The sequence below is a fragment of the Babylonia areolata genome, chromosome 14, assembly GCF_041734735.1.
Source record: "Babylonia areolata isolate BAREFJ2019XMU chromosome 14, ASM4173473v1, whole genome shotgun sequence".
Lineage (NCBI taxonomy): Eukaryota > Metazoa > Mollusca > Gastropoda > Neogastropoda > Buccinidae > Babylonia > Babylonia areolata.
In genome coordinates, this window is record NC_134889.1 from 6,807,129 (window position 1) to 6,832,938 (window position 25,810).

General features: G+C 43.7%; 1 protein-coding gene across 1 annotated transcript; it reads left to right on the forward strand.

Annotated features, from left to right (window-relative positions):
* The first annotated feature begins 1,302 nt into the window (after positions 1-1,302).
* Positions 1,303-22,712, forward strand: LOC143289425 (steroidogenic factor 1-like). The gene is made up of 7 exons (XM_076598388.1): positions 1,303-3,508; positions 6,426-7,376; positions 8,767-8,946; positions 9,940-10,235; positions 13,381-13,593; positions 16,707-16,959; positions 22,456-22,712. The coding sequence occupies exons 2-7, from the start codon at positions 6,428-6,430 to the stop codon at positions 22,710-22,712; spliced, it is 2,148 nt and encodes a 715-aa protein (XP_076454503.1). The 5' UTR covers positions 1,303-3,508; positions 6,426-6,427.
* Positions 22,713-25,810: the final 3,098 nt, after the last annotated feature.

Consider the following 25,810-nt stretch of genomic DNA (forward strand, 5'->3'; position numbering starts at 1 on the left):
GGTGGGGTAAAAACGGTCATACATGTAGAAGCCCACTCGTGTGCATACGAGTGAACGCAGAAGAAGAAGACAAATGAATGAAGAAGTAGTGAATATAAGTTTTTGTGTTTTTTAAAAATCTCTCATGTACTGAATGCATGCTGTGCGTTCCATTGCTTTCACCGACTCAACCACCCAGGAACCTTGATCCAGTAAATGTGCTATGTGTTGTGGTTAGCAACGGCTGCTTCTTCGTTCATGGGCTGCAACTCCCATGTTCACTTGTATGTGCACGAATGGGCTTTTACGTGTATGACCGTTTTTACCCTGCCATGAAGGCAGCCATACTCTGTTTTCAGGGGTGTGCATGCTGGGAATGTTCTTGTTTCCATAACCCACTGAACACTGACATGGATTACAAGATGTTTAATGTACGTATTTGATCTTCTGCTTGCATATACACACGAAGGGGGTTCAGGCACAGGCAGGTCTGCACAAACGCTGACCTGGGAGATTGGAAAAATTTCCACCCTTTACCCACCAGGCACCATTACTGAGATTCGAACCCGTGACCCCCAGACTGAAAGTCGAACACTTTAACCATTCAGCTATTGGCCCGTCAACGGCTGCATTTAAGACAGTTCTGGAGCATCACTTTACATAAATCAGCAAATATCAGCAAGGAACCTCAGAGTCATTTTTGACTCAAGCCTCAATACACATGCTCAGGTGGTCAATCTGATACACACAGTAAATTGTGATTGGTACCTTTCTGTTGAAACTACCAAAACTCTCTCGTTTTCTCCACACAGGCAGATAGTAGTTTGCACAGGACAGGAATGTCAGACCCCTGCCGGAGTCTGTGCTAGTTGGGTCATGGTTAAGTATGTGTAATTAAACTCTTGTTTCAGCTTTTGTGCTTTTACAAATTGACTTCTCTTATTCTCATGGGTTGTCCCCATAATTTTCAATTAAAAAAAAAAAAAGAATAAAAGCAACAAAACAATGCTGCCCATCTGACTCTTTGTGTCCTGCAATACCAATTACATTTGTCCTCACGTCCACACTCAGACTGCACTGGCACCCCGCTGAGGTGAGAATTAAATACAAAGTTGTGTGCCTGCTTCTCTGCTTTCCACCCCAAAGGACCTTCCTTTCGACGGGCGCAATAGCCGAGTGGTTAAAGCATTGGACTGTCAATCTGAGGGTCCCGGGTTTGAATCATGGTGACAGCGCCTGGTGGGTAAAGGGTGGAGATTTTTACGATCTCCCAGGTCAACATATGTGCAGACCTGTTAGTGCCTGAACCCCCTTCGTGTGTATATATGCAAGCAGAAGATCAAATACGCACGATAAAGATCCTGTAATCCATGTCAGCGTTCAGTGGGTTATGGAAACAAGAACATACCCAGCATGCACACCCCTGAAAACAGAGTATGGCTGCCTACATGGCATGGTAAAAACGGTCATACACGTAAAAGCCCACCCATGTGCATACGAGTGAACGCAGAAGAAGAAGAAGAAGACCTTCCTTTCAGACCTTATCAGTGCTTACACTCCCTCAAGAACTCTCCATATATCTTCAGACTCTTTCCTTCTGACAATTCCTCATGCCAGTACATGAACCTATGGTGAATGCTCTTTCCTCTTTGCCGTTACTCATATGTTGAACAACATTCCACAATATAACAATTCATCTGACTCCGTCTCTGCCTTTCGCTCTTCATTAAAAACTCATCTTTTCAAAGGGTTACTGGTCATTTCGCCCCCTTGTCAGTTCACTCCCAACCAGTTAAGCCGCATACTACAGGTCGTTTCACCCCCAACCAGTTCATAAAATATTAATGTTTGATTGTGTATTGTTTTCTTTGAATTCGTGGAAGGCTAGTGGTAGTAATGATTATAGCCAAAACTGGGGATGGCTGAAAAACTGAATTTTATCACTTGGTGAGGATTCAAGCCTGCTAAAATAAAGAGGCCTACATAACAGAAACTGTTTCACAAAGGGTAAATTCAAAACTGTAAAATGTCGGAGTAAGGAATAGCAGAAATCTACAACATGGATTTTTGGGTTTCTGATAATAGGAATACTGGCCTGTGTACAGTTATTATTAGCATATAATAGGCCTATGTGGGTTTTTTTTTTTATATTTTGGGTGTATGTATGCAAATAAAAAGTGCTTTCTGTTTGTCTTTATTGGAGGAACACACACACACACACACGCACACACACACATTTCTTTAATTGGTATCAATTGTGCATGCGATACCACAGCGATATAGAACTATGCTATATCACAGCAGAAAAGAACTATCTGTCTGAAACAGGCAGCCTGGGGCGAAACGACGGCAAAAGGGGCGAACTGACGACCGGTTACCTTTTCAATACCTGTGGGCACTCAAAATTTTCCACTTCTCCAACATTGACCGACGGATGAGTAGGCAGGCTGGCTTATCTTTCGGTGTGAGTCCTCATATGGGAGAAGAGGCCGATTCTGGATGCGCAGCACTTCCCGCAGGTGTTGCAAGGGAAAACATCTCCAGAAGTTGAGCCCTGCTTCCTTCGCTCACGCTTCTCCTTAATGGCCAGCGTTCTCTTGTTTTCAAACGTCTTTATGTCACATCGGAATTAGGCTGGCAGTAAATCATTAGACCATCGGGGTAGCAGATGTGGTATAGTGAAAATGGATTAATTTTTTTTTTTTTTCCGAACGCAGTGACGCCTCCTTCGGAAACTGAACTGTACAAAACGAGGCCATCGGGGTACACGTGACTGCATGCACATATTATAATATGCTTGTGTGTGTGTCACTGTGTATGTGTGTGAGTGTGTGTATGAGCACGTGAGCGTGCGTGAATCTGTGCTTTGCTGTGCTGTCGTGAATCTCGATGGCCTCGCATCTCACTGTTGAGACTTTGCATGCTGAAACGTACCAGTTGATACTGCTTTCTTTATCTCATGCATTTGCCCCCAAACATACACATTTATCTCCCTGTGTGCTAAAAATAGTATTTTCTGCAGGGGTTTCACAGGGCTAATCTGCCTTGCAAATTCTGCCCCGAAGTGATTTATTAACAATATAAGCTTAGTAAACAACTGTTAACAAACATCTGGCCTCTCTCTGACGTTTGAATCAATTTTTGTATGTCTTTAATTACTTACGTGCATTGTTAATCTCCATCGCGAAAAAATAAATTCTGCTTCGCGGAAACACGCAGTTGTGGTTTTGGCTGCACTGGAAGATCGAAAATCGGTCAGACGCCATATTTAAATCTCCATCTGGTCGTTTTCAACCGTAAGTATATTGTTATGTACATTGATGGGTCTAGGTATGTTGTCTTGTTCGTTTGTCTGTCGTTTTGTCGGTGGTGGGTCGGGGAGCGGTGTGAAGGACGGCTGGCTGTCACAAGGTCATGGCCGGGGGTGCAGCTCCAAATTCCAAAATTCTGGAAGCAGACCGCCCATTTTCAGCACAGTGATACTGCAGTTTTACATCTTTATTGCACCAGCTGTTGATCTCGACCAGCAGTAAGTAACCAGGACGAACTGTTTCGTCTCATAAACAGCATCAGATTGGGTGTGCTCGACCGCTAGACTTAGATTTTCACTCTCGAGCATGTGCAAATGTGGCCTTCACCGCAAACCAAAAATATTAGAACTTGATTTTCATTGCTTCCTCGTTTCACTTCGAACACAACATCAAATAATGTCTCTGAAGGCTTTTGTTGAAGTCCCATCAGAGAAGAACCACGCAAAAGAGCCGAATCCAGCCGTTAAGACCATTGGGTCACCGTTTGATTAGATATACTTTGTTTTCATCCATAGACAAGCGTTGTTTACGTTTATAAAGATTCGACCTTGGGACCTTGACACTGGTCAGGGCATGGCAGTTTGAGTGCTTGCTCTCTTGACCCAGTGATCCTGGTCATGCTAAGTTTTATTTTCGTTTTAAACAAAGAGGAGTAATGCTTGTAAAAGGATTTATATTGCACCAGATAAATGGACCTATTTTGTTTACAATATTGATATAAGAATTAAAACAACAACAACAACAACTTATTGAATATATCAGTGTATGGACCTTGTATTTAACTAAGACAAACCAGAAGAAAAGAAATAGGGGAGTGCAGTATGGAGGGTGGTGGGGATGGGGGGGGGGGGGATCACTGTGTATTTACAGTGAAGTTACATGGTGGAAAACTGATACCTACAGAAACAGTTTGACTGCTACATACACCATTCAGTGAAAGGAATAAACTAAAGCCTAAACCCATCGAAGATAATTGTGCTTCTAAACAAGTGAATGAATTAGATAAGTTTATTTTACCCAAAACCTCCTTCAGTGTTTTTGTCAATGTTGTTTCTCTTTTACAGTACTATCACTACTAGACACAGACAGTACAGGTCAAGAGAAACAAATGTGGGGAAACCTTCAATAGAACTTAGAAGCTGTCATATTTAGTTCACATGACAGTGACAGTATTTCAATACTGCTTGTTGATGTTATGGTAATAGCATCTATGTATATGTGCAAAATCTCCGTTCATATTTGGCTTCAAAACACATCTGTACAAATCTGCTTTCATGTAAATGATCAAAATATCTGTATGCATAGGTGTTGGTGTGTATATAATAATAATGATGGTATTTATATAGCACTGAATCTTGTGCAGAGACAAATCTAAGCGCTTTCACACCAGTCATTCACACGTATGCATAACTCTAAAACTGAAGAAACTGAAGACAAGGAAGAGGTAGGGGAGGGAGGCTGTCTTGTGAAGAGGTGGGTTTTAAGGCCAGACTTGAAAGAGCTGAGTGCAGAGACCTGACGAAGCGAAAGAGGAAGTTCATTCCAAATACAAGGTCCAGTGACAGAGAAAGAATGGCATCCAACAGTGGAGTGTTTGAATCTGAGTATGCGTAGACAGAGTGGATCCGAATCCGATCGTAGAGAGTGAGATGGAGTGTAGAGGTGAAGGCAGCCACAAAGATCGGAAGGGGCAGATTTGTGAATACATTTATAACATAGAGTGCTGATCTTATACTTTATTCTGTGTGAGACAGGGAGCCAATGGAGATGTTGCAAAATTGGAGTGATGTGCTCAGATCTCTTCTTTCTTAGGACGAGTTGGGCAGCAGAGTTTTGTATGCGCTGAAGGGATTGAATGGATGAAGCAGGCAAACCAGACAATAGAGAGTTACACTAGTCAAGGCAAGAGAGAATGAGAGAAACGACAAGTCTAGATGTTGTATGTGATAGTGTCTATATGTGTGTCTGTGTGTGCTTTGTCATCGATACATTCCATTTATCTTCATTTAAGTCTTGATTATAATGTCCTGTGTCAAAAATTTTTGATTCCATAATATTTCTAAACTCTATGTTAATTGTTTATTGTTAGTGCTTTGGCCCCATGTGCTAAGGAGGTAGAGCGTATTATAATTCATTAAATGCTTGTTATTTTTAATCATTTGTTGCATTTGAAACCATGCAGTAAATGCCATCATGTTTATGCCATAGTTATTTTTCACCCTTCGTAAGACATAACAGATGAGATAATCTCTTGCAGGACATCCCAAAGTAAAAGAAATGCTTCCTGTATGTTCCACTGGCTCCAGAGTTCTTTCAGTCTTCCTCCCAAGCAAAAGGCACTGTCTGCAGTGGATGGAATGTGCTGAGGAAAATTAAGGGGAAAAAAAAGATCCTTTCACCCATTGACTGTTGAGCCATAGTTGGTGAAAGGAGATCAGTGTGACAGGAGTCTGAAGTGCTGTTACAACTTTTTGTGTACTTTTCAATTGTGTCACTGATTTTGCTGAATAAAACAATGCAAATCACGAGAGGAAAGAGTCCAATTACACAGGATGGTGACTGACATTCTGACCCGTAAGATATGTCTAATCTTGTCAGTAGCAGTTAAGGGGTTAAACATCTCACATTCTATATCCACCCATGCAGACACAGACTAGCAACACATGCAAACTTAAATTAAAAAAACAAAAACAAAAAAAACCCCAAGTGAACAACTACATGCATTTATGCGCCCTCACATTTTTTTTTTTTTTAATGAACATTTGTAGGTTCTATAGTTCTTTATTTATGATAGGCTTAAGCATTTATCCTGTTTCGTTTCCTATTTTGGACAGAACTCTTGAAGCTTGTGAAAAAAAAAAAAAAAATTCTGGATGATTATGATGATGATGATTGTTAACATGTTAGACATTGTTGGCATGTTCAGTGCTGTTGTAAAGTTCTACTGCTGCTGCCATTAGTAAGTATGACTATTAATGTATTACGATGATTGATCAATCAATATCGCGTTGATTTTCCAAGTATGAAGGTTTCGTTTGTATTTTCTTGCTTTGCTTTTGATTGATCAATATCGCTTTGATTTTCAGTGCATGAAGGTTTCGTTGATGATTTCTTGCTTTGTTTGCGTGGTTGCAGATATGAGCGCTGTCTCATCGGGTGAGTTTGGCATCTCACCGTTCCTGCTACAGGCCATATCGTCCCTGTCCTCCCCGGAGAGCCACGCCGCCAGAGACGAGCCAGAGCACCTGGCGATGGAGAAGCCTCAGCAGACCAATGGCGGCAAGGCTGTCACCCACCTGCTCCAGGGGATGAATGAACCTGTGTCTGCGCTGCTCCCAGCCACTTCGCCGAGCAGCTCCAACGGGGACGTGTCGGACAGGGTGGTTGGCGCCAAACCCGAGGAGGTGATGCTGAACGCGGAAATTCAGGAGCGGCTGGCCACCCAGCTGGCGCTGAAGCAAGGACGATTGGTTGCAGCGGCAGCGACATCGCTGGGCGGTTCATCGGCTCAGCCGGTGGTGTCGGATATGAGCATGGTGAACGTGCTGAACGCGCTGGCCTCGCAGCACATGAAGGCCAACATCAAGCAGGAGGAGCCTGAGGCATTTAGCTACGTTTCTGTGGCCTCCCCCTCTGTCTTCACCACCACCACCACCCCCTCCCCCTCCTCCACGGCTGCCGACATGATGCTCCAGCCCGGCCCGGACAACAGCAGCGGTGAGCGCTCCCAGCCCCAGATCATCATCTACTACAATAACAACAACGAGGCGGGGGCTGTGGCCTCGCCTGCCACCACCCACTTGACCGTTGGGGACATCGGTGGGGGGGTCAGGGGTCAGGAGGCAGTGCAGAACTATCGTGTGGTGCTGCACCCGGGCACCGCGGTGTCCAACCCTGCCGCCACCACCATCACGGCCATTTCTGAACCGTCCATGCAGACTGTGATTTCTGAAGCGGCAGCGGCAGCGGCGGCCACCACCACGTCCGTCTTTGACGATAGTTCGGGGACTTTTGTTGCGGCTGACACTGATGTGGGCAGAGAATCATCAGACGGTGCTTGTCCTGTTTGTGGTGATAAGATATCAGGTAAAATATCCCCCCCCCCCACCTCCAACCCCCCCTCCAAAAAGAGAGAGAGAGAGAGATACTATCTCAGATAAAATGAAAGACAGCTTTTTTTCTCTCTCTTTTTTTTAAAAGTATTGAATTAATAAGATCCTGAGGGAAGTGTGGCCAGTGGTTATTGTTCCAATGAAAAAAACAAAATGTTCCTCTGACTGTACTGGTCATGATGTTTTTTTCCTTTTCCATTGTTAGATAGTAACTAAAACTTGTGTATGGTAAGTGGTGGTGGTTTGAGAGCTAAATTAAACTTATTTTTTTTGTTGTAAACCCTTCTGTCGAGTTGAAGCACAATGCATTGTGCATTGTAATTTATTTTAGTGCAAATAAAAGCACATTAGGGACAGATGTAAATATGATATGGTATATTAATGTCCACACAAAAACACAAAGAATTTTGAGAAATGTCTTTGGTGTGTGTGGGGTGGGGGGGGGGGGGGGGGGGAATGGGGGAGGGCAGGGGTGTGGGGAGGGGGGGGGAGGTAGGTTTGATTTTATAATAATAAGGTCCATGACAGTTGATTGTTCAGAACTAGAAAATTGACCACCTTGAACAAGTAAGGGAAAATTTGTGTCAAAATGATTTAGACAACATGCGAGGGACACTTGTTGGGAATATATATTATGAAAACTGCCGTAATGGAGTCTCATGTTACCATATCAAATCCAGACTTGTGTCGGCTGGAGTCCATTGTACTTGTGGAGTATCTTTAACTCACTCAGTACGGCCAGTCCTCTCTTCTCCTCTGCACAGACCCCTCGGATGTCCAGTGGGTGTCTGAATGACCCAACCTTTAGCTTCCGTCGTCAGAATTGTGGTATTCTTTGTCAACTTTCACCTCTTCAGTATAAGAGCCTTCCACTTGCAATATTTTGATGGTGGTAATTGGGATGAAACGCTGTTAATGTCGTCTCTTTCGCCGTTCGTATGGAGAGAGTTAAACCAGGAAGTATTTTAACTCATTCTGCCCCATAGCTACATGCCTGCTACAACTGCCCTGGACCAGCACTACATGGGGCCACTGCACAAAAAACAGAAGAAACAGCGAAAATCGATGGAGCATTGTTGACTTAAATCGGTCAAACAAAGCTTCATTTTCAGTGTCATGCTTCCAGAATCAGTAAATGGTTCAGTTTAGAATACCAGCTGTACAAAGCAAGAATAAGTGAAATTGGAATAGTGTGTAGAATACTGGTACCTGGTCCGCAGGGGAAGTAATCATGGTATGAGTTAACTAGTACCTGGAGAAGAATGAGTTAACTGAGTTCTAAATCAGTGATATTTTAGAACAGGTTTACTTGGTCAGTTTTTTTTGTTTTTATTATACAGCATTGCCTTTCTTTTTTTGTTCAGGCTACCACTATGGGGTGTTCACGTGTGAGAGTTGCAAAGGTTTTTTCAAGCGTACAGTGCAGAACAAAAAGACTTTCACCTGCCACAAACAGGGTGACTGTATAGTTGGTATACAGAACCGGAAAAAGTGCCCTGCCTGTCGCTTCACCAAGTGCATTAATGTCGGCATGAAGTTGGAAGGTAAGGCATCGTTTCTTATTCAAGGGGAATCATTTGTTTTTTGTTGTACTTGTGAATAGATTTAGTGGAACATCAGGTACTGTTGAAAGGGCTAAAAAAAAAAAAAAAAAAAAAGAGAGAGAGAGAGAGAAAGAGATTGATGTGCAACAGTGGGATAAGCTTGGTGCATTGAAAAAAAAATTATAAAAAAAGAGAAAAAAATAACAAAACAAAACAACACCACCAAAACAAAGGAAACAAAATATTGTGGACTCCCATGCACGCACCTTCACACACACACACACACACCACTCAAACACACACGCACATCTGTGTGTATAATATGCACACATTACACACTCTTCATGCACACACACTCCTCACCTATTTTATTCCAGCCACGTTATTGATAGTGCTGTCATTAAGTTTTGACATAAATTTACAGATGTCACAAAAACATCTAAAGGCTGGCTGCCTTTTGTAGTTTTTTCTTTAAAAAAACAAAACAACCCTATTGTTCATGAATCAGAACAGATTTGATAGCAAAGGCCAAGTGGTAAAAAAGTCGGACTTTCAATCCAAGGGTCTTTGGTTCAATCGTGTAACCAGTACATGGTGGGTTAAGGATGGAGACTTTTCCAATCTCGCAGGTCAACTTGCTTGCAGACTCACTGTTGCCTTAACCCCCTTTGTGTTTATACACTATGCACCTATGTAGAAGATCAAATAGGCACATTAAACTAAAGAGCCCTGTAATTTGTGAAGTGCTGGGTGGCCTTTGGGAACACAAACACACTGACCCAGCATGCACATTGTCAATCACCACCCTGACTACGGCTGTCTAGGGTGGGCGGTAAAAATGGTTATCGATGTAAAAGTGAACTCGGAAAATAGTAATGAATATATGTGAAATACAACCCACAAAAGAAAGCAAAAAAAAAAAAAAAAAAAAAAAGCTAACAATAAATCTAAACCAAACCCCCCCAAAACCCAGCAACAACCCTTTTCTTCCAGCAATCCGACAAGACCGAACGCGTGGTGGGCGCAGCTCCTACAACGGGTCGATGCCGCTGGTGAAGCCCGCACGACCGGTGTCGACGCCGCCACGGAAGGTGAAACGGGTCAGTGCAGACTCTGGCGGCGGAGAGACCAAGGCCGTGGCAGCGACAGTGGCAGGGGTGGGGGTGGGAGTGGTCCCGTCAGTTGTGCCGGACCTGACGGTGGCAGCAGCAGCTGTGTCGGAGGAGGAGAGCAAGAACCATGGGCAGCTTGCTGCCATTCTGAACCACTCCACTACACACGGACAGCAGGTAAAGGATATTTTCTCTGTGTGTGTGTGTGTGTGTGTGTGTGTGAGGCATCAGAATGGTCTGCAGATCTGCTAATTTCAGAGGATTTGGGTCCGCCGGTTGTGATTTCAGCTCGCGCAGTTGCGGATTCAGGTTTTTTTTGGTTTTCTTTTTTTTCAGTTATATGTCATTTTTAAACGGCTCATTTTGTGACAGCGCTTGTGTGTATGTGAGAAATATTTGGCTTGAGTGTAACATTTCACTGACGATGGCAACCCATGCTCTCAGGAAAGGCGTATTAATACTGCAAGATTTTAGATTTCTTTTAAGCTTCAAGGGGTGGGGTTCCCCCCCCCCCCCCCTGACCCTGCAACATGCCTTTGCCCCTGTAGCCCACTGAGAGGATTATACTCTGGGGTATTCTGATGCCTGGTGTGTGTGTGTGTGTGTGTGTGTGTGTGTGTGTGCTTTGATTTGTTTTGCTGCCCCAGACAGTCTCCAGAATTTTCTTCCCCTCTGCTAGATCTTTAGTGGTGGTCTGGATGCTAGTCATTCAGATGGGATGATAAACCAAGGTAATGTTTAGCATGCACATAACACACGTTAAAAAAAAAAAAAAAAGCTGCGGTAAGAAAAGAGTCACTCGTACACAGCGAAATTCTGTTGAAGAAAATCTGTATTGATAGTAAAACAAATACAGTCGCAGAAATGAAAAAAAGAAGAGAATGAGAGGAAAAAAAAAGAAGAAAAAAAAAGGTGGTGTTGCACTGTGGCAGTGCGGTCTCCCTTGGAAGAGCAGCACGCATTTCAAACAGAGAAGTCTGTTGTGTCAAAAAGGATCCAATACATTTTAATTTTTTTTTAATGTTTCAATGATGATGAGTAATGATGGAGTGATGAGGATACTGCTGAGGGGTGGCACTTAGGTTTGGCACTTCAGTTCTTGCCAAGGCTTGCACTCTCATGATCCATCATGGCATCAGCCAGGCTGAGAGATACAGACAGACATCTGCAGTGTTGGTCCTGAAAATTGAAGCAATACTCTGAAAGACGCATCTGTGATGGGTTTTTGACTCGTTTGTGTAAACAAAGTGAGTCTATGTTTTAACCCGGTGTTCGGTTGTCTGTGTGTGTGTGTGTGTGTGTGTGTGTCCTTGTGTCTGTGTGTCTGTGTGTCCGTGGTAAACTTGAACATTGACATTTTCTCTGCAAGTACTTTGTCAGTTGACACCAAATTTGGCATAAAAATAGGAACAATTCAGTTCTTTCCAGTCATCTTGTTTAAAACAATATTGCACCTCTGGGATGGGCACAAAAAAATAAAATAAAATGAAGCCTAATTATATGCAAACTGCATTTACTGTTATATTTATATTTTTTGTATTCTCTAAACTTGGCACTTTGACCTCTTATTCTGACCCAACAACAAGAGGAGTCATTAATATCATTTTTTGTTCAAACAGGAACTTCTTTTGCTAAGTATGTAATTTTTATTTATTTTGCAAACGTTTTGGTGCAGATAATGAAAAAGGGAAATTACTCTGCAATTAATGCTAGGGGACTTAATTTATCACAAGTGAGTCTTGAAGGCCTTGCCTCTCTTGTTTTTATTTTATTTCATTTTATTTTATTTTTTAAATTTTATTTATTATTATTATTATTTTATACATATATATATACTTTTTTTCTAAAGGCCTGACTAAGCGCGTTGGTCAGGCATCTGCTTGGCAGATGTGGTGTAGCGTTTATGGATTTGACCGAGCACAGTGACACCTCCTTGAGCTACTGATACCGATACCGAGACTGATTAGCCCTTGAGTGTGTGGTCCCGGTCTTCCCATTCGAGCCTGCAGCATACTAAGCTCTGGGTAGAGTCAGCCATGGGTAAAAAAAAACAAAAACCCATCTTTGATGGGATTTAAACCCATGTCCGACGGGCGCAATAGCCAAGTGGTTAAAGCGTTGGACTTTCAATCTGAGGGTCCCGGGTTCGAATCAAGGTGACGGCGCCTGGTGGGTAAAGGGTGGAGATTTTTCCAATCTCCCAGGTCAACACATGTGCAGACCTGCTAGTGCCTGAACCCCATTCGTGTGTATATGCAAGCTGAAGATGAAATACGCACGTTAAAGATCCTGTAATCCATGTCAGCATTCGGTGGGTTAAGGAAACAAGAACATACCCAGCATGCACACCCCCGAAAGTGGAGTATGGCTGCCTACATGGCGGGGTAAAAACGGTCATACACATAAAAGTCCACTCGTGTGCATACGAGTGAACGCAGAAGAAGAAGAAGTCACTGTTGCTATTTTGGGGGTTTGGGGATGTTCTTAAGGTGTCATTTGTTTAATGTTTATTTGTCTGTCTGTCTATCTACCTGTCTGTCTGTCTGTCTGTCTGTTTGTCAACCAATCTATCTGTCTAGATCTATCTTTCTATCTTGGTGATCTATCTTTCTATATATAGATATATATATATATATATTTTTCTTTTGATAATAATTGATTGTGTTCTGTTTATATAAATTGGCTAAATCGATTCACTCATTCAATAACATTGACATGCATGTGTGCTTTTCTTATTTCATGATTGTAGTAATTATAATTGTTTTTGATTGATAGTATTATTTTGTGTTAAGTGTGCACACAAGTCAGGGAAATCATGTGCTTATTGATGTTCACAATCTTCAGATGCAGATTATACAGATCATGCACAACAAAGACACTGCAGATGCTTGCTTGCATGCACGCATGCACACACACACACGCAGACACACACACACACGCACGCATGCGCATACACACACACGCACGCACACACACACAGAGTCACACGCACGCATGAATGCATGCAAGCACGCCTGCACAAACACACACACACACACACACACACATGCACACACGCATGCATGCATGCACGCACATACACACACAAACACACCCCCACCCCTGCCCTCGTATACAAACGCACCCCCTCCCCCCCTGCATCCCCCCCCCCACACACACAAAATCACAACCACTCCCCACCTGCACCCCCCGACCTCCCACCACCACACACACTCACATGATCCATGGATACTTAAAAATTATTTTGTGCGGGGGGTGGGTGTGGTTGGACGACATTGTTTCCTGTCATTGTTGTTGACGACTACTTGATGGTGTCATGCAGATCCCCCAATCCCAGGGGCCCCCAGTGCCAGAACTCCTGACGGACATCATGAACCTGGAGGCCCTGTTGGTCGATGATGACGTGCCCATGGAAGGGGGAGAGGGGGTGCCGGATGAGCAGGTCTTCTACAACTACCTCATGCAGCTGACCGAGATCCGCCTCTACAAGCTGGTCCGCTGGGCCCGGAACCTCCCGCAGTTTGGCGCCATATCGGTGAGTTGGTGTTTTGTGTTGGAGAGTTGGGAGGGATGTTTGGTGCCAGTTTATGTCAGAGTTGGAAGCGATGTTTGGTGCCATGTCAGTGAGTTTATGTCGGAGAGTTGGGAGCAGTGTTTGGTGCCATATTGGTGAGTTTATGTCGGAGAGTTGGGAGCAGTGTTTGGTGCCATATTGGTGAGTTTATGTCGGAGAGTTGGGAGCAATGTTTGGTGACATTGGTGAGTTTATGTCGGAGAGTTGGGAGCAATGTTTGGTGCCATATTGCTGAGTTTAAGTCGGAGAGTTTGCAGCGATGTTTGGTGCCATATTGGTGAGTTTATGTCGGAGAGTTGGGAGTGATGTTTGGTGACATTGGTGAGTTTATGTCGGAGAGTTGGGAGCAATGTTTGGTGCCATATCAGTAAGTTGGTGTTTTATGTTGGAGAGTTGGGAGCGATGTTTGGTGCCATATCAGGGAGTTGGTGTTTTATGTTGGAGAGTTGGAAGTGATGTTTGGTGCCATATCAGTGAGTTGGTGTTTTATGTTGGAGAGTTGGGAGTGATATTTGGTGCCATATCGGTGAGTTGTTGCTTTTTATCAGTAAGTTTAGTAAGGGGGTAGATCTGGTTCTGTATCTCCCTCTCAACAAACAGATGAGCAGATCCTAGACAAACACAAAATGCAACAATGGGGAATCGATAGATCAAGCGAAAGCTAGGAAATGCAAGGAAAAAAAAAAGAAGAAGAAAGAAGAAAGAAAAAGAAAATGAACAACAACTAAAAAAGCTTAAAGCTGCTTGGATGCACATATTGCAGAAATGGAAGACGGCTTTCAGAAAAGAGGGCACTGCGCAGGCAGGCGAAAGGGAAATAATTTGGTAAGGGAGGTCGCTATCCACGACTACTGCTATTGGTTTCTCTGCAGTGGTAGTATTCACAGGACAGGTTCCTATTGGAGTTTGCAGCAGTGGGTCATGGTAATAGATTAAACATGATTTAGGAAAACAAATTCCTGTCTACTTTATGATAAATGTCGGTCTTTCTCAGTTCCCCTTTCTCAGGGAGACATCACTGCGTTTGGGCAAATCCATTTATGCTTCACCATATCTGTCAGGCAGATGCCTGATCAGCAGCATGATCCAAGGGGCTTAACTTAGCCTTGAGTACATGCATACATTATATTTGTATTTGTAGTTCTTTTTATCCCAACAGATTTCTTTGTGTGAAATTTAGGCTGCTCTCCCCAGGGACAGTGCGTCACTATACTACAGCGCCACCCATTTTTTTTGTATTTTTTCCTTTGTGTAGTTTTATTTGTTTTTACTATCGAAGTGGATTTTTCTTCAGAATTTTGCCAGGAACGACCCTTTTGTTGCCGTGGGTTCTTTTACGTGCGCAAAGGGCATGCTGCACACGGGACCTCGGTTTATCGCCTCATCCGAATGACTAGCGCCCAGACCACCACTCAAGGTCTAGTGGAGGGGGAGAAATATCGGCGGCTGAGCCGTGATTCGAACCAGCGTGCTCAGATTCTCTCGCTTCCTAGGCGGACGCGTTACCTCCAGGCCACCTACTCCACTTGTATATTTGTATACCTATCCGAGTGGGTTTCTTCTACAGAATTTTACCAGGGGACAACACTACATCACCACGGGTTCTTTTTCAGTGCTTCAAGTGTGTGCTGCATAGGTGTACTTGGTTTATCATCCCATCTGAATGATTAGATACCCAGTTTGTTTTTCCAGTCAAACTTGGGAGGAATGGTGAGACGGGGCACCCAAACCCTGACCCTCATGGGTCTGACTGTGTTGGGAGATGAGCAATGTAACTGTTCTGCCACCTTCACGTTAGTTGAATAAAAGGATGTTAAGAGTTAATGTAGTTTCAGGAAAACAGATTCCCGTTCACTTTATAATGAATGTCTCTTGTTTCTGCCACCTTCTTGTCCTTCAAAGATAAGCATGTCAGAGTATCGTAATTTTCAGCATATAAGCCACTGTGTTTTTACTCAGATCTGATCCCTGCGTGGCCCTGTGTGGGGCCACCTGACACATCAAACTCAGTTTTAATTGCACATACTTAACCGTGACCCAACTAGTGCAGACTCCAGCAGGGGTCTGACATTCCTGCTGTCCCAATCAAACCATATAATTATGTGACCTGGTTCGAGACAAAATTTGACAAAAAACAAGAATCGACAGACAGACAGAAAATACGAAAAAACTTAGCCGTATGGAGAGCACAGGAACAGGAGTCATAATGGCTGCCAGAAAAAGAGGGCGTTAGCCAGCGGGACAAAGGGGAAGTTACCTACTTAGGGGAGGTTATTGGCCGTAGTTTCGTTTTCTCCGCATAGGCGGATAGTAGTTTGCACAGGCAGGAATGTCAGACCCCTGCCGGAGTCTGCACTAGTTGGGTCACGGTAAGTATGTTATTTAAACGTAATTTTAGATAGAAAATTTCATATATGACAACATGGTTGATCACAATAATTAAATTCAGGGGGAGAGCGCCTTATGTGCTGCAGCGTTTTGTAGGCCGAAAATTATGGTAAAGGTAAGTTTAGGAAAACCGATTCCCATTTACCTTGTAATAGATCTTGACGGGCAGAATTGCTGAGTGGTTAAAGCGTTGGACTTTCAATCTGAGGGTCCTGGGTTCGAATCTCGGTAACGGTGCCTGGTGGGCAAAGGATGGGGATTTTTCTGATCCTCTAGGTCAACATACGTGCAGACCTGCTTGTGCCTGAACCCCCTTCATGTGAATACGCACGCAGAAGATCAGATACGCATGTTGGAGATCCTGTAATCCATGTCAGCGTTTGGTGTGGAAACAAGAACATACCCAGCATGCATAATCCTGAACATGGAGTATGGCTTTCTACATGGCGGAGTAAATAAGCAAATGTGTGTGTAACTGGAACCTGATTGAATGACACAGGAAACGACTGATGAGTGTCCAATGGCAGCTGTCAGTCACCTCCACCCAGGTAGACAACCTGGTGTGCAAATGATTCCATGTTTTTAAAGCGCTTAGAGCTTGGTCTCTGACTGAGGATAGGCGCTATATAAATATCCATATCATCATCATGATGATGATAAATCCATCTCTCTCTCTCTCTCACCAGACGGACGACCAGATACTGCTGCTGCAGAACTGCTGGTCGGACCTGCTGGCGCTGGGTGTGTGCTGGCGGTCCCTGGGGTCCAGCAGCGTGCTGAGCATCTCGGCCACCCACTCCATCTCCCAGGAGCAGGCGGAGGCCCTGGGGTTTGGTGACGTGACGGCCCGTCTGTTGAGCATCGCCCAGAGCCTGCAGCGACTCGGGGTGGACCAGCTGGAGTACGTGGCCCTCAAGGTGCTGCTGCTGATCTCCCCCGGTGAGTTGTGTGTTGTTGTGTTCGGGGTTCGGTTTTTCTCGTTTGTCTCGTGACTCCATGGCGTGGTAAATAAACAAAACGGTCCTACACATCCCTTCGGTGGTGTTCAGTGGTGCCTGTTCTCTTTTAACGTTCTTAGGACACCACCTACTAAGCCCCCTACTAATCTCGTGCCTGCATGGCAGGGTAAATAAACAAAATGGTCATACTCATTAAAATGTTGCATGTCTGTCCGAGTGTGTATGTGTGCGTGCCAGAAATCTGATTGAAGGACACAGGAAATGAATGATGAGCGCCCAATGGCAGCCGTCAGTCGGCTGTACCCAGGTAGGCAGCCTATTGTGCAAATGACCCCGTGTTTGTAAAGCACTTAGAGCTTGGTCTCTGACCGAGGAAAGGCGCTATATAAGCATCCATATCATTCATTGACTCACTTGTGTAAACAAAGTGAGTCTATGTTTTAACCCGGTGTTCGGTTGTCTGTGTGTGTGTGTGTCCGTGTGTCTGTGTGTCCGTGGTAAACTTTAACATTGACATTTTCTCTGGAAATACTTTGTCAGTTGACACCAAATTTGGCATAAAAATAGGAAAAATTCAGTTCTTTCCAGTCATCTTGTTTAAAATAATATTGCACCTCTGGGATGGGCACAAAAAAATAAAAAAAAGAAGCCTAATTATATGCAAACTGCATTTACTGTTATATTTTTTGTATTCTCAAAACTTGGCACTTTGACCTCTTATTCTGACACAACAACAAGAGGAGTCATTATTATCATTTTTTGTTCAAACAGGAACTTCTTTTGCTAAGTATGGAATTTTTTTTTTATTTTGCAAACGTTTTGGTGCAGATAGTAAAAAAGGGAAATTACTCTGTAATTAATGCTAGGGGACTTAATTTATCACAAGTGAGTCTTGAAGGCCTTGCCTCTCTTGTTTTTTTTGCTGCCCCATCATCTGCACCGTTTCAGTGGCATTACTCGCGCGCCGCTCATTTCGATTCCCTCGTACATGGCCACACCCAGGTTCGCCCGTCACAGTTCCAGTGTCGGCAGTCCGCAGGGAACCATCGATGTTAGGTCGCCACACACCAGAGGAGACACTGCACTGCTGCTGAGTCCCTTCGGTGGTGTTCAGTGGTGCCTGTTCTGATTTAACGTTCTTAGGACACCACCTACTAAGCCCCCTACTAACGACAATAATGGCTTAGCCGCGGAGCCAGACTGAGCGAGAGTCCCTCCCAGAGTGGAGACCGCCACCACGTCCCTCAAACAACAGCCCCCCATGAATCTGCCGACACTGAAGACATTGACAGGACTCACCCACGCATGGAAGTGGAGGGAGGTCACCATGAGAGCAGGGCATGAAAGGCCACAGACTTTGAGACTGTTTTGTTTATACTGATGATGATGGAGGAGGAGGATGACAGTGATGATGACGATGTTGCTGTGGAGGTCCATTTTGGTTTGGGACTGTGTGACAAGGCTGTACTATACGCTTCCTGTCATAATGATATCCTGGTGTTAACCAGGCCCGAGAGATAAAGACACTTGCAGTGTTGGTCAGGTAATTAGAGCAACACACCCAAAGATGCATCCTTGGAGTGGATGACACTCGACTGTGTGGTCCCAGTCTCCCCATTTAAGCCCACAGCACACTCAACTCTGGGTAGGAGCCGGCCACGGGCCGAAAAACCCACCTGCACTGGGATTTGAACTCGCGTCCTCCCAGCCATCAGTCAGCGACACTTCGCCAAGGTGGCTGGTTCAGTTCTTCTAGTTTGTCTCGTGCCTGCATGGCAGGGTAAATAAACAAAATGGTCATACTCATTAAAATGTTACATGTCTGTCCGAGTGTGTACCCAGGTAGGCAGCCTGTTGTGCAAATGACCCCGAGTTTGTAAAGCACCTAGAGCTTGGTCTCTGACAGAGGATAGGCGCTATATAAGCATCCATATCATTCATTCATTTTTGTCTTGGGAGGAAGGTGGCAGAATGGCTTAAGACGCTCATTTAGATACCAGTAAAGAGTCCCTGAGGGTCTGGGTTTGAATCTTGCTCTCGCCCTTTCTCCCAAGTTTGTCTGGAAAATCTGAGCGTCTAGTTGTTCAGATGAGATGATAGTACCCGCGCGTAGGCACCCAGCGAAAATCCGATCCCCAACAGAGAAAGGAAAGACAGGATCAACTTACAGGTAGAAAAAAACGAACGAATCGAGGGGGCCGAGTCAAAACGAGTACACAGAATGTAAGAATAATATACAGACAAGCCGCATGCAGCAAAATAAGGCCAGATGAATACACTTAATAGCCAAAAAAAGCGTAAGACGAGACAGAGCGAAAACCTGACACGATGGCGTGGCATGAGATGATAAACCGTGGTCCCATGTGCAGCACGCACTTGGCGCTCTGAAAAAAAACCCCACAAAAACATGGCAACTAGATTCTTTTGCAAAATTCTGTAGAAGAAATCCACTCTTGATAGGTATGCATGCACTCAAGGTTTGACAAAGCGCGATGGGTTATGCTGCTGGTCAGGCATCTGCCTGGCAGATGTGATGTAGCGTATGGATTTGTCTGAACACAGTGGTGCCTCCTTGAGAAACTGAAAACTGAAACAGTCTTTGTCTTCTTCTTCCAGAGTGGCTCCTGATATCGCCTGGTGAGCGTGTGGGGTGTGGTGCTACTCTGTTGTTTTGAGTTTATACAGATTTATGTATTGGTGGTTTCACTTGATTTTGTATGTTTATATTTTTCGATCTGGACGACGGAATGCTATAGTGGTTTTGACAATTAAGAATTGTTCCACGTTTTCCTCATGGGGTAGCATAAGAATCACAGCTACACCAGGCATTGCAAACATGTCTGAATGGAAAGTTTCTTCATGAGATTCTGTAACAACACACTCCACAGCTAGCCAGTGAGTTCAGGACCCCACACGACAAGCTAATCTGCATACGTATCGAAAATGGCGTTGCAGTGGACATTTTTGGAGCAAACTAGATCTCAACAGCGGCTTTTACTGCTGCTGAATTGATTGAAATGCTTCAGACTGAAGGTTTCAACATCGACGAGGATGAAGAAGACGTTAATAAAGTATCTGTAGTGAAGAAAGCTACCAGCAAGAAGTTACTGATAGTGATAGTTTCTGAGAGCAGTGAAGAGGGAGTGGGGTGGGCGTTCACACGACGTGAGGAGAGGGGTCAGTGGGTCAAGTACAGCGAGTTTCATTCAGTTACTTTATGTTTTGTATTTTTTGGTGATTTTTTTTCCTAACCCTAACAAATGGGTCGTCTGTGGGGAAAAGCAAGGGAGAGAACTATTAGTCCAGAGTGAGTTAAGATACACACTTTGGCTAAGCGCAATAGCCGAATGGTTAAAGCGTTGGACTTTCAGTCTGAGGGTCCTGGGTTCGAATCACGGTGACGGCGCCTGGTGGGTAAAGGGTGGAGATTTTTACGATCTCCCAGGTCAACATATGTGCAGACCTGCCAGTGCCTGAACCCCCTTCGTGTGTATACGCAACCAGAAGATCAAATACGCACGTTAAAGATCCTGTAATCCATGTCAGCGTTCGGTGGGTTATGGAAACAAGAACATACCCAGCATGCACATCCCCGAAAATGGAGTATGGCTGCCTTCATGGCGGGATAAAAACGGTCATACACGTAAAAACCCACTCGCGTATATACGAGTGAACGTGGGAGTTGCAGCCCATGAACGCAGAAGAAGAAGAAGAAGAAGGCTGAGCATGCCAGGCCTGTTGAACCCCAGGTTGCAAAACTTTTCAGTTTTACAGAATATCAGGTCACTCCCATCCCATCCATGCCAGAGTAATGAGGCTGGGAGAGTAATACGTACAACACTGAAGTGGTGTCAGGAGAGAGTTGGCACTCTTTATTGACTCGCTTGTGTAAACAAAGTGAGTCTATGTTTTAACCCGGTGTTCGGTTGTCTGTGTGTGTGTGTGTGTGTGTGTGTGTGTCCATGTGTCTGTGTGTCCGTGGTAAACTTTAACATTGACATTTTCTCTGCAAATACTTTGTCAGTTGACACCAAATTTGGCATAAAAATAGGAAAAATTCAGTTCTTTCCAGTCATCTTGTTTAAAACAATATTGCACCTCTGGGATGGGCACAAAAAAATAAAAAATGAAGCCTAATTATATGCAAACTGCATTTGCTGTTATATTTATATTTTTTGTATTCTCTAAACTTGGCACTTTGACCTCTTATTCTGACACAACAACAAGAGCAGTCATTATTATCATTTTTTGTTCAAACAGGAACTTCTTTTGCTAAGCATGGAATTTTTATTTATTTTGCAAACGTTTTGGTGCAGAATAGTAAAAAAGGGAAGTTACTCTGTAATTAATGCTAGGGGACTTAATTTATCACAAGTGAGTCTTGAAGGCCTTGCCTCTCTTGTTGTTTGTTAATCATCTACTCTCCTGGAACCAGTTGCATTGCTCGGATGGAAGAGCCTAGTATGGTTGTAACCTGCTACTGACTGTGTGTGGTATGGAACTGACCAATGGCGTAGTTTGGTCAACGTAGGCATTTAGTCACATGTAACTGTCAAAAAGTTAAAACCAAGCAATGGAACTGGCACCTGGTCTCATTGTTCCTTTGTGTCGAATCAAATAACAAGACAACTATGTGTATTCTGTATCGTCCATATATTTTGTTTAGCTTATTCATGATTAAAAGGCTATGCCTGTCTTGAATAAAAAGCTAATTTGTGTTTGCCACATTTCTTCTGTCATTGCTGCTTTGTGCACATGTCAGATGATTGGTATAAGGACAAGCCTGGAGCTCCTTATTATTTTTTTTTAATCTTAGAAAGTGTCTGGGTTTGTTCCAGTCTACCTAATCTTTTATCTACCTGTGTGCTAGCTGAATGGGTGACTTGAAATTGTGTATCTTGTGTATGGAGAGAGTTACCACTTTTCATTGTTTGTTAATCATGCCAGAAATTTTTTTTTCCCACCAAAATCTTAGAAAAAAAAACTCTGTTGTTGAGAGAACCTGAGGTAGAGGGCCCTTACGATTGCGCCATAATTTTTAGCTTGATTGGCCAAACGAGCTAAGTGAGTTTGTGACCTGATACAAGTCTTCGTCGGATACAAGACATGAGTGTCAAAGAATCGATAGACAGAAATATGAAAAAACTTGGCCGTATGAAGAGCACAGGATCAGGAGTCAAGATGGCTGCCGGAAAAAGAGGAAGCCCGTCAGGGATACAGAGGGGGAGGTAACCTACTTTCAGGAGGTTATCGGTCGTAGCTACTTCAGTTTTCTCCGCATAGGCGGGTAGTAGTTTGCACAGGACAGGAATCGGACTCCCTGCTTGAGTCTGCACTAGTGGGTCATGATAAGTATGTTAGATAAACGTAATTTTAGGAGAAAAATTTCCTTTTCCTTGTCTTTAAAAAAAACCCCAAAAACCCGAAGAAAAAACCCCAACAACCACCCTGTTTTTTCCATGGGTGGCCACGACAGACGTGAAGGGCCTGCGGGAGCCGGGCAAGGTGAAGGAGTACCAGGAGAAGCTGTCGGAGGCCCTGCTGTCCTACACGGGGGCCCACTATGCCCAGGCCCCGGGCAAGCTCGGGGAGATGCTGCTGCGGCTGCCGGAGCTGGCCCGCGTCTCCTTCCTGGCCAAGGAGATCCTCCTGGGGGCCCTCCCCCCGTCCCTGGCCGGGTCCTGTGGGCTGCTGGTGGAGCTCCTGAAAGGGGAGAACGCTGCCAAGGACTAAGGTGGTGGTGTGTTTTGGGTGGGTGGGTCGCTGGGTGGCAGTGGGTGGTGGGGGTTTGGGCTAGGGTGATGATTGGGAAACCTGGGTTGGTGGGGGTGTGGAGAGGGGTGGAGGGTTTTGGATGTGCATAGGTAGGAGGTGGAGTCGTTTCCAGGGGTGTCTTTCTCACACACACACACACACACACTATAGGTAGGTCTGGCCAAATTTTCAAATTCATAGAGGAAGCCTCATATTTGCGAGAATGAAAGAGTGCAATAAAGTAAGAAGCCACACCAAATTTCAGAGCAATATCTCAAATAGTTTTTGAGATATAGAGTTTTGAATTTTCACACATGCATGTGTGAGTGCACAATGTGTCATACACTCTCACACACACACACACACATACACACAAACCCACAGACACACACACACACACACACACGCACCACACATTTTTCTGAAGGGAAGAATCTACTAGCAAAACACTAACAAGGAGGAGGGTGCTGGGGGTCAGCAGACAGTGGACACGGGTATCATGGAAGTGGCTGGGGTCTTTGAGAGTTTCAGAAAGGAAGGAACTGCTGGCTTAAGACTGACATTGAGGGGTTGTACATGCACACAATAGGCACAGGGCCGTATGGAAGTCCTTGGGGGACTTTTGCCAAGCTTTTGAGAGATGTAATTGCAGTCCATTTTGCTCCTTGAAATAGCTTTTGCAGAGCCTTTTTTTTTTTTTTTTTTTTTTAACCCAGAACTTTGCTCCTTGAAATAGCTTAAAAGCTTTAAACAACAACAACAGAAGAAACAATTGTTCAGTACAGTGCCCCGATGGCGGTCATCCACAGAGTCTTTGGGGACGGCCAGTCTTCTGCCTTTCCTTCCCTATGTGATGTCCAGTTGGGTGCACCCTGTTTAGTCCTGTCGTTAGACATGAGGTTGGTCCTTTCTTTTCGTTCACCTCTTCAGTGTGAGAACCTACCTACCGCCTGAAACGTATTTTAACGATGACAGCATCAGTGAACCATCATCACTGTTGCCTCTGGTCATCCGTACGGAGATAGAGTGACAGGAGAAGAAGCGATGATTTGCTGCTGCTTGAAACAGACAAAAGTGCCGCATCAGCAGCAGCAGCAGCAGCAGTAGTGGTGTGGGATGGGACGGGATGCTGATCTGCAGTTATAACCATGGTGTTCAGAGACTGTTGACGGAAAGGTTCCTTCCCAGAATTTGGGATTGATTGGTTGGACCAAGTGGTTACCGAAGACCAGTTGATCAGTCATTTTTTTTTTTTGTGTGTGTGTGGATATTTGAACATCGGAATGGATTTCATTGATTGTTGATTGATTTGTGGGTGAGTGTCAGAACTGATTTTGTTGTTTGTTGTTTTGAAAACGGAACTGCTGAAGAGGTAAGGGTTGTGACAGAGTGGGGGGAGGGGTGTGGTTGTCGGGGTGGATCGGAAATCAACGGATGGAGGTTGCGATAGAGTGTACGTATGATTTTTTTTTCTTTTGTTTTTGGTCAGTTGTTTTGTTCTTAAAAAAAAAAGCTTGCTTGTTGGTCAGTGCATGGCTGGATTGGTGTGTGTTCGTGGAGGCTGTCTTGAATTGATACGGGTGGGGTTGTGGGTGGGTCTGGATTTGATTGGTTCAAATCGAACGTAACTGTATGAATAGAGAGAGTGTCCTGGTTAAAATTGAATGTAACCGTATTGATACAGTCTGGTGGCAAGGTTGGAATTGAATATGGCTGTATGGAAACAGTCTGATGTCAAGGTTGAAATTGAATGTGGCAGTATGGATAGGCTGTCGTCTTGTTTAAAATTGAATGTGGAAGTCTGGATAAGAATGTGGTGGTGTGTTGCCCTTAACAAGGTTTGATTCTGGGTGTCGGATGGTATTTGTGTGGTTGAAGAAAGGTTGTGGGTGTAGACTGTTCCATTCTGATTGACTTTTGGGTTTTTTTTTGTTGTTGTATAGTTTGGGTCATGAAATGAATGCACTGAATATTTGTGGGGATGGAGAAATAATGGCAGTTGATTTATCAATGATCAATTGTTTGCAGTTGATTGATCGATTGATTTGATGATTTATCGATGTATTGATTGTTTGATCCCAATTGATTGATGATTGATAGGTTGATTGAATATTAATCTTTGGTTTTGAATGGGAGAGACTTAAAGAGTTGAAGACAGGATTGACTTGATGACAATTTTGTGAAAAATCAGTTCATTGACTGCATAATCAGTTTACTGGTGAATTGATTAACACTTGTAAATTCAAAAAAAAAAAAAAAAAAGAAAAAAAAAAGTGTTGTTTATTGCACGGATTATTGTGTTTGCTTGAACTGGTGATTGGATGGAATGATTGTTGAGTGATGGAAAACTAACAGGAATGATCAATCTGCAGACTCCTGCTGGCTGGAAACAGGACAGAAGTGGATCTGTGTGTTGTTGAAGTGACACTGATCAGTTTAGACTTTATTCGTGTAGGTTCTATTAACACACCGACTTCCAAACATTGCTTTGAGAGATAGTTTTCAAAATCTATGGAGACATGCTCTAGAGGCGAGTAGTAAATGTTTGTTTTATCGAAATTTCAAAAGTGGATTTGGTCGAGAAAAATATATAAGTCAAATGCCTGATAATTATGTTATCAGCTTCTTCAGATTTCGAAGTAGTAATCATAAGCTGGAAATAGAAACAGGGAGACACAAAGGCATACCATGAGAGTTACAGTTTTGTAAGGTTTGTAACATGTCTGTGATTGGTGATGAGTTTCATTTTATAATGGAATGTCCCAATTATGATCAGTTACGAAATAGATATGTTCCTAAAAAAATATTTGTCTCCAAAATCGGTTTTTAATTTTTGTAATATGCTCAAAGGAGGCAAAAAAGTCATTTTAGCTGTAAGTAAGATGATTAGATTTGCAAATGTTGCCTAGTTATACTTTTGGAGTTAAAAGACATTTGTGTTTTCTCAACTTTTATGTGACGTTGTTGTGTATTTGGAAATGTTTGTTATGGGCACGAAAAGAGTAATTTGCAGTAATCCTCCATACTCCAATAGGAGTGAAAGGATAATTAAAACTTGAAAACTTGAGTGGATGATT